Source organism: Brassica rapa, chromosome A08 (assembly GCF_000309985.2).
Source record: "Brassica rapa cultivar Chiifu-401-42 chromosome A08, CAAS_Brap_v3.01, whole genome shotgun sequence".
NCBI lineage: Eukaryota > Viridiplantae > Streptophyta > Magnoliopsida > Brassicales > Brassicaceae > Brassica > Brassica rapa.
The window spans coordinates 4,052,509-4,065,055 of record NC_024802.2 but is presented as its reverse complement, the minus strand read 5'-3'; the positions used below and the strand labels follow the sequence as shown (position 1 = coordinate 4,065,055).

The window sequence follows — 12,547 nt, the reverse complement described above, 5'->3', positions numbered from 1 at the left end:
ATATTGGCTCCTTTAGGTGGCAACTTTTTTAACGAGCAAAAACATCATTTGGAAACAATTTACTCATTAAACAGACATATGACGAAATAAAGATTATTTCTATGTAATTATATGCTTTTTTGATTTAGATAGTAAATGCACAAGTCAATATAGAGATGGACATATTCCAAGACAAGTCTTGAGTGTTCACAAGTGAATTCTTATAGTGCGTATTTTTCACTATATTTCACGAAGAAGGTAGTTTTGGAATTTTCACACATTTTAATAATAAACTTACAACACTGAAAAGAATCATACTTTAATATGTAATGTACATAAATCAATATATGTAGTAGCTATCTTAATTAATATGAGTAAAATGGATACATAAGCAATAAAGTTACATTGAAAATACAAAAGGGCTAATTGGTGTAATAGCCAATTTTGAGAGGAAATTAAGAATATAGCACTGATGTTGACATTATTAGTTCTCCTAGCATTTTCTTCATTTTCTTCCGGTTTTGTCCATTTTCCAAGCCAGTTGAAGGTAAAAACATATGTCACTTAAATAAAACAAAACAAAAATTGTTGTTAAATGAATGTTGTTTATAATATCGACTATAATGGTTACTATAGTGCTATTATTTAAATAGAATAGAACATGGTAAATGATATAGTTTATATTAATGAAAACATAAAAGAGTTTAAATATTTTATATTATATATGTCCAAAATTAATAATAGCATATAGACAATTTAGCAATATAGTACATAATCACTAATTCCTAAAAGATAATATAAACCCTAAACCCAAATATCAACTTATGCAAATAGACTAGTACCAAACAAATAGAATAATACATATTGTTCAAATTTTGAAATGTTTATATTTGCAGGGAAAGATGTAATGTTTACCTCAATGTCAACCCCAAACTTTCATAAACTAAAACCAAAACACTAATCACTAAATCCTAAAAAGAAATATAAACCCCAACCCAAATATCAAAATATGCACATAGTACATAATATGTAGCATTATCTGAATAGAATAGTAACAAACGAAATAACGTAGTATATATTATTCAAATTTTGAAATGTCTATGATTGCAGAAAGAGATAATGTTTACTCCAACTTCAATCCAAATCTTCCATAACTAAATCCAAAACACTAATTACTAAACCCTAAAAGGAAATATAAATCCTAACCCAAATATCAAAATATGCACATAGTACATAATATAAAAAATTATCAAAATAGAATATTAACAAATGAAATAGCATACTATTGATGTTAGGAGTTTTCAAGGCTCCTAAGACAAATGTTGTAGTATAGAAGATTGTCGAACCAGTTCTGAGGGATATCAAAGCACTGAGAATGCAAGTACTCACTTAATCTAAGTGCAACCAATGATTTAGATGGGTTTTAAACTACTACTAAACTAGCAATAACAGAATGATACTTTCTTGACTAAGGGAAAAGAGAACTCATGGGCATAGGGATTAGACCTTGGGTGATTAAGTATCGAACTAAGGATGGCAAATGATCAATCAAACTATCAACCTTAAGCCTAGACACAATTCTAAGCAAGCTCTATGTCTAGATGAATGCTCATTTGCTAACATATCTCAAACATCAAATGTCTTTGGTTGAATAATATGAAAGCAATCATTACTAACAAGTCTATTAGCTATCTTAGCATCTTTAACAACAAATGTCTTTGGCAAAGTATACTAAAAGCCTAGGAGAGTTGTCTCTGGCATTTCATCAAACACCTTTTGGGTGGGAAATGTCTATTGATCAACTTTTGAGTGGCCAACTCAGAAGATGCATTATGAATACTCTACTAGCAAGGAACAAGAATGATCTACACTAAAACATCCTAGAACTAACCTAATCACCCTTAATCTCCCTAACCCATGAATTCAAAAGGTGATTACTCACTAATCTCCATGATTCCTCTTGAACCCATATTGAATTTCAGATTAACCATGTAGAGAAATAGATAAGAAATCAACAAGAACACAAGATGAAAGCAATGAAATCTGAATCAAAAGAGGTTTTTTACTAGTTCTTCTCTGGAAAAGAGATTATCTTGCCTCCAATGGCTTACAAAAGTACTTAACTTAGGTTTTTTAGAAGGGTAAAACGTGCATAATGAAATGACCAAAAGGCCCTTAAGTAAAATAGAAATCGACCCAACAATAGACGCGGAGCGACCTCGGCATGTCGCTCCGACAAGTCGCTCCGGCCTTCGGGAGCGACCTCAGTGGGTCGCTCTGAGAGGTCGCTCCGGGCTTCGCTTCTTGTCGTCTCGCCATAGAGATGCGAGCGACCTCGGGGTGTCGCTTTGGGAGGTCGCTCCGAGAGGGGTGTGAGATGCGAGCGACCTCGGTGCGTCGCTTTGGGCAAGTCGCTCTGGGCTTCCAACGGGATGAAATATGGCGAGCGACTTCACGGGGTCGCTCTAGCTAGGTCGCTCTGAGAGGTGCTTTGGAGCGACCTCATGACGTCGCTGCGGAACCTCGCTCCCATGCTCTGCTCGTCCAATGATCACCTGTTTCACGTCCTTTAAGCTCCAAATGCATCCAAATGTCCCCAAGAACTCCATGTGGCACTCCAACACCTAATAAGGACAATGAATGCAAAATGCAACCTACACATGACTAAATCCTAATCTATATGATGAAAATGCTCATGGATGAATGAATAAAACAATGCAAATATGCAAGATATCAACTCCCCCAAACTTGTTCTTTTACTTGTCCACAAGTGAACTTTCTAGAACTCATAGGGAGAGAGGTTTGAAGGTGGGAGCACATAGCCAAAAGAAACACAACTAGCACAATCTCTTATTACACTCTAGCTTCTCTAGGCCTATCTTAACTCTTTTTGTTCTTACACTCATCATCAAGCATCCACACATTCAAATCAACCAACTCTCACATTCATTAAGCAGAAAACATCAGGTGAATTCTTGCAAATGGTCAGTTGGTCCAAGTCATTTGGTTGGGTAAGGGAAGGCTTTTATTCAAGTGATTCAAGAAGTTCAAAACATGTGATCTTTAAGGTGGTTTACTCTCAAAACAAGTAGCCTTGACATTGCACATAATATATCTAAGAAAGGGACCAACTCATGCATACAATGCTCAATCTCCATTGTTCTACCCTTTTCCCAAACATACAAATCACACAATCATTCCCAAATGTCAAACCCAACTCACATCTCTCACCATAAGATCCTAAGAACTTTAACTCCTTCTCTTTGAAATCTACAAGGGATTTTTCACAACCTCAAAACATTTCTTAGCTCCTAACAACCTTGCTAGCCCCCTTTTTCTTTTCTTTTTCTTTTTTTTTTCTTTTCTCCTTCTTTTTTTCGTTTTTCTTTTTCCCTTTTTTTTTTTTTTAGGCTGGGGGCCAAGACATTTCAAAACTTGAGCTAGAGGCTTCTATACTGGTCCCAATAGAACAATTCACTTAAACACAAAGAGTCTATTCTTTTCCTTTTTCATTTCTCCCAAATCATAATCATAACACTCACCCCCACCTATAGCTAGATAATAGAGTGCCCAATCTAGCAAGAATGAAGATCAAGCATTGTCGTTCCCGATACTCACAACATTATGCACATGTAAGACTTTCCGAAAAAGGCCTCACTCATCAAACAATGAAAGCTTAAAAGGAGGGAAGGGTTTTGGGAGTGGTCTACCACTAGAGTTTGTCAAAATAAGATTGGCATAAAGGATGTGACAACTCAAGTGTGTATAGCCATGACTCAGTACACAAGGGACCATGAGCAAGAAGCATTAAGTTCGTTCAGTTCAAATAAGGTTGTAGTTGGCTTCAAAGACTGAGTTTCAGCAATCAACAAGTTTCAGGAAGAGTTTTCAAGGCTCGAAACATACAAGTCTTTTTGAGAGGTGCAAAAGCTACTCAGGTGCAACGTAGTGTTCTTTACAAGGCATTTAAAATCATTGCTCCCAATGCAAGTGAATGCAACCTATATGCTCTAGACTCTCCTAGAAATGCAAATGATGCAAACTAAATGATTGATTGTTTTTTTTTTTTATATGCTAATAGGTATGCAATGCATGACTCAATGAAACAACATCAAAGCAAACATGATCAAATACTTGGTACCTCCCCCAAACTTGAGTTACACAGTCTCTGTGTTGTCAAGTAGAGAGAGATACCGAAAAGAAGACTAATATGCAAAAATGAAATGGTATATACAAGGGAGTGTGGTGGTTTACCTTCTATGGGGAATGAGTAGAGGGAGATGCTCCCTCCTCGTCGTCCTCAGGTGGTAACTCTTCAAGATGCTCATCAGCAGGAGTGGCCATCTCTTCAATGTAGAAGGCTTGCCCGAACACAGTTGGTTTCCTCATTTTCTCCTTGATGTCAAAGTGGAGGATGTTCTCTTTACCCAAATGGAGATCAATCGTGCCTTCCTTCACATTAACAATAGCTCCTGCTGTAGCTAAGAATGGCCTTCCTAGAATCAATGGGTCTTGAGCCTCCTCACCCATCTCAAGCACCACAAAATCTGTAGGTATCTCATACCTTCCAATCTTCACAGGGAGGTCCTCTAAGATGCCCACAGGGTACTTCACTGAACGATCAGCTAACACCAGAGAGAGTCTACACTTCTTGTACTGAGTGAATCCAAGCTTCTTTGCAACAGACAAAGGCATCAAGCTGACACTAGCTCCCAAATCGCAGAGACTTTTCTCAAATACCATAGGTCCAAGAGCACAAGGTAGTGTGAAGCTTCCTGGATCCTCTAATTTCTCTGGAACATCAAGCCTCTGGATGATGGCATTGCACTCATGGGTAAGAATCATCATGCCTTCCATCTCCTTCTTCTTTGCAGCTACAACATCTTTCAGGAACTTGTTGTATTGAGGAATCAACATGAAAGCATCGATGATGGGCATTGCAACCTGAGCTTCACTCATTTGCTTCTCAAACAGAGCCTTGTACTTCTCTAGCAGCTGCTTCTTGAATCTACCAGGGAATGGAAGTTTGGGTTCATAGGGGGAGGAACAAAAGAACTTTCACTTGCTGGAGTAACAACTTCACCATCCTTTACTGTCTTCTTCTCTTCCCCAACCTTTCCTTTACCTTTGGCTTCCACTATCTTCTCCAAGATCTCGTCATTGATCTTCTCATCAACAATCACCACTTCATCATCTATGTTGATGGCAACCCCCTCACCTAGTTTCTCAGCATCCTTGGTGAGGGTTCTAGGAGGTAACTGCTTACCACTCCTAAGGGTGATAGCTTTGGCCTCCTTGGGATTTTGGTCAGACTTTCCAGGTAGAGATCCTTGCTGGCGATTCTGGTGAGTGTTCATGGAAGCAAATTGATTCTCTAAATTCCTGACTGTAGAAGCAAGGTGTGAGAATTTGTTGTTGAGCTCATTGTAGCTCCCATCAATCTTGGAATGAAGGTTCTTCAACTCATAACCAACTTGCTTCTCACTTCTAGTCTGAGACTCCAAGATTTGTTTCAGTAAGGTATCAGTGCTGCTCTCTTGAGGAGCAGAGGAACCAGACGAGGGGTTTTGCTGAGGCTGATAGCTGCCTTGCTGGTTGTTTCTAGGCGGATAACCACTCTGTTGGTTGTTGGGATAGGATTTTGTTGGTAGTTGTTGTACTGAAAGTTGGGCTCCTTTTTGTACCAGCTACCATTGTTGTTAATGAAACACAACTCCTCTTGACCTTCCAAACCCTCAACCTCATTGACAGCAAGTGGATCTTCCTGCTTGGAGTTACCAACAAACTTCAGCTGCTCTTGGGTGGCTTTTTCAGCAATGAGTAGGTCGATCTTGTCTTCCAAAGCTTTGATCTCTTTCCTCGTCTGCTTATCATCTGTTCTACTGCCTCTGTCGTGGTCTCCACTGTAGACTGCATCACTCTTTACCATGTTGTCAACCACTCTTCTGCATCCTCCTCAGTTCTCCCCAAGAAGAACCCATTGCTAGCTGTATCCAGTCTGGCTCTGTACTTAGGAGAGCACCACGGTAGAATGTGCTCAGCAAGCTCTCCTTAGAAAAGCCATGGTGTGGGCATTGAGCTTGGTAGCCCTTGAATCTTCCCAGGCTTCACTGAAACCTTCCAAGTTCTTCTGTTGAAAGCTGGAGATCTCGTTTCTCAGCTTAGCAGTTCTTGAAGTAGAGAAGAACTTCTCCAAGAATGCTTTCTTGCAGTCATCCCAAGTGGTGATGGAGTCGCTGGGTAGAGACTTCTCCCACTGACGTGCCTTATCCCCCAAAGAGAAAGGGAATAGCTTGAGCTTTAAGGCATCTTCGGACACACCATTGGTTTTTGACAACCCACAGTAGCTGTCGAACCTGTCCAAGTGATCAAATGGATCCTCTAGAGCCAAGCCATGATACTTGTTATTCTCGATCACGTTGAGGAGTCCTGATTTGATCTCAAAGTTGTTGGCTGCCACAGCGGGTGCTCGGATTCCCAATCTATGACCATGAATGTTGGGGCGGTCGTAAGTGCCAATGGGTCGAGCTGCTCGCTGTTGGTTTTGAGGTATGTCTCCCATATCAGTACTCAATCTCTGCAAGTGAGCATGTTGCTCTTCTTCTCTTCTATTTCTAGCACTCTCTCTCTCTAAAGCTCTGATGTCTGCAGCTATTGGAACTAGGTTTGATGGACCCCTGCTCCTCAAGTTCATACACCTGTAGATTAAAGGGAGGTGAAGAAAGAGAATCAGTAACAAAAGAAAATAAAAATGACTTAGTCTCAAGCAAGTGACTAAATCTCAATGTTCAAATCTACTCAGAATTTGGCAACGGCGCCAATTTGATGTTAGGAGTTTTCAAGGCTCCTAAGACAAATGTTGTAGTATAGAAGATTGTCGAACCAGTTCTGAGGGATATCAAAGCACTGAGAATGCAAGTACTCACTTAATCTAAGTGCAACCAATGATTTAGATGGGTTTTAAACTACTACTAAACTAGAAAGCAATAACAGAATGATACTTTCTTGACTAAGGGAAAAGAGAACTCATGGGCATAGGGATTAGACCTTGGGTGATCAAGTATCGAACTAAGGATGGCAAATGATCAATCAAACTATCAACCTTAAGCCTAGACACAATTCTAAGCAAGCTCTATGTCTAGATGAATGCTCATTTGCTAACATATCTCAAACATCAAATGTCTTTGGTTGAATAATATGAAAGCAATCATTACTAACAAGTCTATTAGCTATCTTAGCATCTTTAACAACAAATGTCTTTGGCAAAGTATACTAAAAGCCTAGGAGAGTTGTCTCAGGCATTTCATCAAACACCTTCTGGGTGGGAAATGTCTATTGATCAACTTTTGAGTGGCCAACTCAGAAGATGCATTATGAATACTCTACTAGCAAGGAACAAGAATGATCTACACTAAAACATCCTAGAACTAACCTAATCACCCTTAATCTCCCTAACCCATGAATTCAAAAGGTGATTACTCACTAATCTCCATGATTCCTCTTGAACCCATATTGGATTTCAGATTAACCATGTAGAGAAATAGATAAGAAATCAACAAGAACACAAGATGAAAGCAATGAAATCTGAATCAAAAGAGGTTTTTTACTAGTTCTTCTCTAGAAAAGAGATTATCTTGCCTCCAATGGCTTACAAAAGTACTTAACTTAGGTTTTTTAGAAGGGTAAAACGTGCATAATGAAATGACCAAAAGGCCCTTAAGTAAAATAGAAATCGACCCAACAATAGACGCGGAGCGACCTCGGCATGTCGCTCCGACAAGTCGCTCCGGCCTTCGGGAGCGACCTCAGTGGGTCGCTCTGAGAGGTCGCTCCGGGCTTCGCTTCTTGTCGTCTCGCCATAGAGATGCGAGCGACCTCGGGGTGTCGCTTTGGGAGGTCGCTCCGAGAGGGGTGTGAGATGCGAGCGACCTCGGTGCGTCGCTTTGGGCAAGTCGCTCTGGGCTTCCAACGGGATGAAATATGGCGAGCGACTTCATGGGGTCGCTCTAGCTAGGTCGCTCTGAGAGGTGCTTTGGAGCGACCTCATGACGTCGCTGCGGAACCTCGCTCCCATGCTCTGCTCGTCCAATGATCACCTGTTTCACGTCCTTTAAGCTCCAAATGCATCCAAATGTCCCGAAGAACTCCATGTGGCACTCCAACACCTAATAAGGACAATGAATGCAAAATGCAACCTACACATGACTAAATCCTAATCTATATGATGAAAATGCTCATGGATGAATGAATAAAACAATGCAAATATGCAAGATATCAACTATATATTGTTCAAATTTTGAAGTGTTCATGATTGCAGAAATAGATAATGCTTACCCCAACTTCAATCCAAATCTTCCATAACTAAACCCAAAACACTAATCACCAAACGCTAAACAAATCTAAACCCTAACTCAAATATAAAAATATGCACATAGTTGATTTTTTTTTTGACGTCGAATGGCTATTCTATTACTCAAGCTTGAGGTGGTCTGGGTAACCAGACCGGAATAGAACAACCAATGAAAAGTAACTCTCTACGAAAGGTCCTAGCAGTTTTAGCCAAAAAATCAGAAAACTGGTTGCGCGCTCGTGGCACATGGGTGATTTTGAAGTCCGGGAAGCAAATCTGCAGCATCTTTATCTTCTCCAATTATGTCGTGAAGCTTGGCCACTCTTGGGGTTCCTTTATCACTGCAATCAGCTCCTTGCAATCTGTTCCAAAGCTCTGGCATGGCGAGTGTTGAAGCATATTCTCCATCGCCCATCGCAGTGTTTCTACCTCCGAATGCAATGCTGATTCACATCTCGCGAAATTATGTGTTCCCATAAGCTGTGTGTTCTCCCCGCTATCTATCCAGACCCATCCACATCCACTAAAGCGATCATAAGCTGTCCAAGATCCATCTATTAGGCAAATATTACCCAAGCTTAAGGTTTGGCTTTCCTCATTATTGCTGACCTGTACTACTGGTGGTATTCTGTCGTTTGCATTAAACCAGGCTTGACATTCACTTTCTGCATATCGAACTAGTTCCAATGGGTCTCTGTCTATTCCCCTGAAAAGTTTATCATTACGAGCCTTCCAAATATATCATATTATCGAGGGATAAGGATCCCTATCTTGGTCTGGTTCTAAGATTTCATTCTTCCTCCAGAATATGAAATATTTTTAAAATAGAATAGTAACAAACTAAATAACATAGTACAAATTGTTTAAATATTATAGTACAACCATGAATTTACAGTACTAGCAGAGATTATAGATTCAGAGGTTGTTATGGTGATTGTGGTGATGGCGACTCAATGATGAATGTGAATATAAATAAAGTGATAATAATTAGGAAAAATAAAATTGATTATAAAAAAGTGGTGCTTATGGATAAGATAAGTACAGAACACATCATGAAGTTGGTGATGAATATATTGTAACGGTGGCGGAAGGAGAGATAATGGAGATGGAAGAAGAGTAATGGTAATTGATAAATGAAAAAGAAGAAGATATTTTGATTTAACATTAACCGGATGACAAGGGCAATATAATATATATTTCAGAAATAATGGAGGTATTTTTTTTTGGTTATATACTTAATTATCTTTTGTTTTGTGGCTATACTGCCTAATTTCGCAATACAAAAATGTTTTTTTATGAAACAAAAAATAAACAGACGAAATAAAGGAAACTTGTACAGCTTATAAGAAAATTATGAATAGACTTTATAGGATTTGTCGTAAAATGAAACTCATATCTTAAATCGATCCTTCTGAATGTTTTTATTTATATTTATTGTGTAGACGCATCCATGTACTTTCTCATATATCAAATTGTACTGTTTAGTTTGTAGTATAATTTAAATATGTTTATTAATTAAGATTGGTTGAGAATCTTCACAGGCATGAACCACATGGTTAATTTAGAAGTAAATGCTGGAAGTTTTTTTACTTCTAAAATTATGTTTACATATTCGTATTTTTGGAGGATAACATCGTAGAATTTAGCTAAAATGTTAAAATACATTGAAAATAAAAACGACATAGCTATTACTTCTATTAATTTGAAACTCTATTTTGTGGTAGGAGGAGCTGCGCTAGAAATTTTTGAACATTGTTCTTTGAGAGGAAAAAGTGGAATGAATGGAAGTTTCGGTAAGCAATTGGCTTCTGCTTCCAAAAATGCTTTGCAACAAGAGGGACCTATATGTCCAAATGGTCCTGTGAGTATAGATGTGTAAATCTCTATAATGCATCCTGGAATATCCATCAATGAAGACCAACATTTTGCCACATCAGGTAATCCGGGAATGCCGAGACTTGGTTGGAATGGGAGTGGAAAAGGAAATGAGATGGGAAACTGGGGTAGTTGAGCATTGGCAGAGACTACAACACACACAACCACCATTGAGAAAAAAACATGTTTAATAGACATTATGAGATAAGGAAAAAAAGAATATAGATTTCTTCAAATATATGAGTCTTTATCGAAATTGTGTTTTGATTGCTGATAGTACAATCCCATACCTATTTATATTTAATGGAAAGAAGGTTAAGAAACGTTTTTGGACTTTTATAATATATTTAATTACCAGTTTTCAAAAGTAAAACAAAGCTGAAACCGATGAGACGAACAATATTAATAACAAACAACTGGTGACTCTTAAGTCATGAGAAAACTGATCAGACCAGTTTATAGTCCTACCGTTTTGTTATGCTTTTTTTTTTTTAATTATACAGAGGTATCCTGGCCCCACAGAAGTGTTCAAAACTATTGTTTTCAAATCATCTCACATCTAAGCTAAATCTCTCTCTCTCTCTCTCTCTATCTATCTATCTCTCTCTCTCTCTCTCTCTCTCTCTCTCTCTCTCTCTCTCTCTCTCTCACAAAACTTACAATTTTGATTATGAGTTAAAATATATTAATTGTGGACAATACAACATTGATAAGATATTTTGGACATCATGGTATGCATAAGGTTTGAGAAAATTATGTTCAGAGACAAATTTCAAGAATTCGGTTACATTTTACGGCACTTGTCACATGAGACATACTTTCTGTCTGTGTAAAGTCTTTATTACCGCTAAACCCAAAAGCTTCCGTTTCAGTTTTCTGAAACTCATTCTCTTTCCTTTACTAGTTAGTTTTGTGAAACTCACTCTCTCTCCTTTACTAGTTAACTCTCTTTGTCTCTCTCCTAAAATGTCTTCAACAATAATCAGTGAACACATCAAAACTGGACGAGCTAAAAACCAAACAAACCAAAGATGATTTGTAGCTGTACGATATGCTCTTTCCAATTTCCTAATCCAAATGCTCTTGTAGCACCATGCAGGTCTTTCTTTCTCCTTTCATATTCCTCCAATGAAACCAAAAAGGACTTGTTCAGTCATGTTTACTAACAAAAAAAAAGATTTAAAAGAATTAGTGAAACATAAATGAGTATTGGTGGTTGATGTGAGAGTTTACGACTCACTAATTTGTTTCACCGAATCGTCTACTGAGTTGTCGTTGATGACACTTATTTGTTCAACCAAATTGTTTACTGATGTTAGGAGTTTTCAAGGCTCCTAAGACAAATGCTGTAGTATAAATGATTGTCGAACCAGTTCTGAGAGATATCAAAGCACCGAGAATGCAAGTAATCACTTAATCTAAGTGCAATCAATGATTTAGATGGGTTTTTAAACTATGACTAATTAAAAGAAATAACTAAATGATACTTTCTTAACTATTGGAAAAGAGAACTCATGGATATAGGGATTAGACCTCGGGTGATCAAGTTTCGAACTAAAGATGGCAAACGATCAATCAATCTATTAACCTTAAGCTTGGACACAATCCTAAACAAACTCTATGTCTAGATGAATGTTCATTTACTTAACACAATTCAAACATCAAATGTCTTTGGTTGAATAATATGAAAGCAATCATAACTAGCAAGTCCAATGGCTATCTTAGCACCTCTAACAACAAATGTCTTTGGCAAAGTATGCTAAAAGCTAAGAAGAGTTGTCTCGGGCATTTCCTCGAACACCTTTCGGGGGAAATGCCTAAGATCAACTACTGAGTGGCCAACTCAGAAGATGCATTATGCTCACTCAACTAGCAAGGAAATATGAATGATCTACACTAAAACATCCTAGTTCTAACCTAATCACCCTCAATCTCCCTAACCCATGAATTCAAAAGGTGATTACTCACTAATCTCCATGATTCCTCTTAAACCCATGTTGGATTTCAGATTAATCATGTAGAGAAACACAGGAAAAATAGATAAGAACACAGAATTCTCAATAATAAACTGATCAATTGATTCAAAGAGATGACTTTCCAAAGGTTTTTGGTGGTTTTTCTAAGAACAAAGATAATCCCCTCTTGGTGGCTTACAGAGTATTAAAACATAGGTTTTCAGAATAAAAAACGTGCATAATAAAATGACAAAAAGGCCCTTGAGAAAACATTAATTCGAGCAGATAGGCGACGCGCAGCGACCTCGGCAAGTCGCTCCAGCACGTCGCTCTGGGCTTCGGGAGCGACCTCGCTGGGTCGCTGCGAGAGGTCGCTCCGAGAGCGATT

At 38.3% G+C, this 12,547-nt stretch overlaps 1 protein-coding gene and 1 non-coding gene across 2 annotated transcripts; one reads left to right on the top strand and one right to left on the bottom strand.

The window, feature by feature from the left end:
• The first annotated feature begins 6,036 nt into the window (after positions 1 to 6,036).
• Positions 6,037 to 6,142, top strand: LOC117127643. Its single transcript, XR_004450663.1, has one exon. It is a non-coding gene; the product is annotated as a small nucleolar RNA R71 (small nucleolar RNA).
• A 1,417-nt stretch (positions 6,143 to 7,559) lies between these two features.
• LOC103849586 lies at positions 7,560 to 11,725 on the bottom strand. Its single transcript, XM_033276883.1, has one exon. It carries the CDS (start codon positions 10,400 to 10,402, stop codon positions 10,040 to 10,042), a length of 363 nt encoding a protein of 120 aa, XP_033132774.1. The 5' UTR covers positions 10,403 to 11,725; the 3' UTR covers positions 7,560 to 10,039.
• Positions 11,726 to 12,547: the final 822 nt, after the last annotated feature.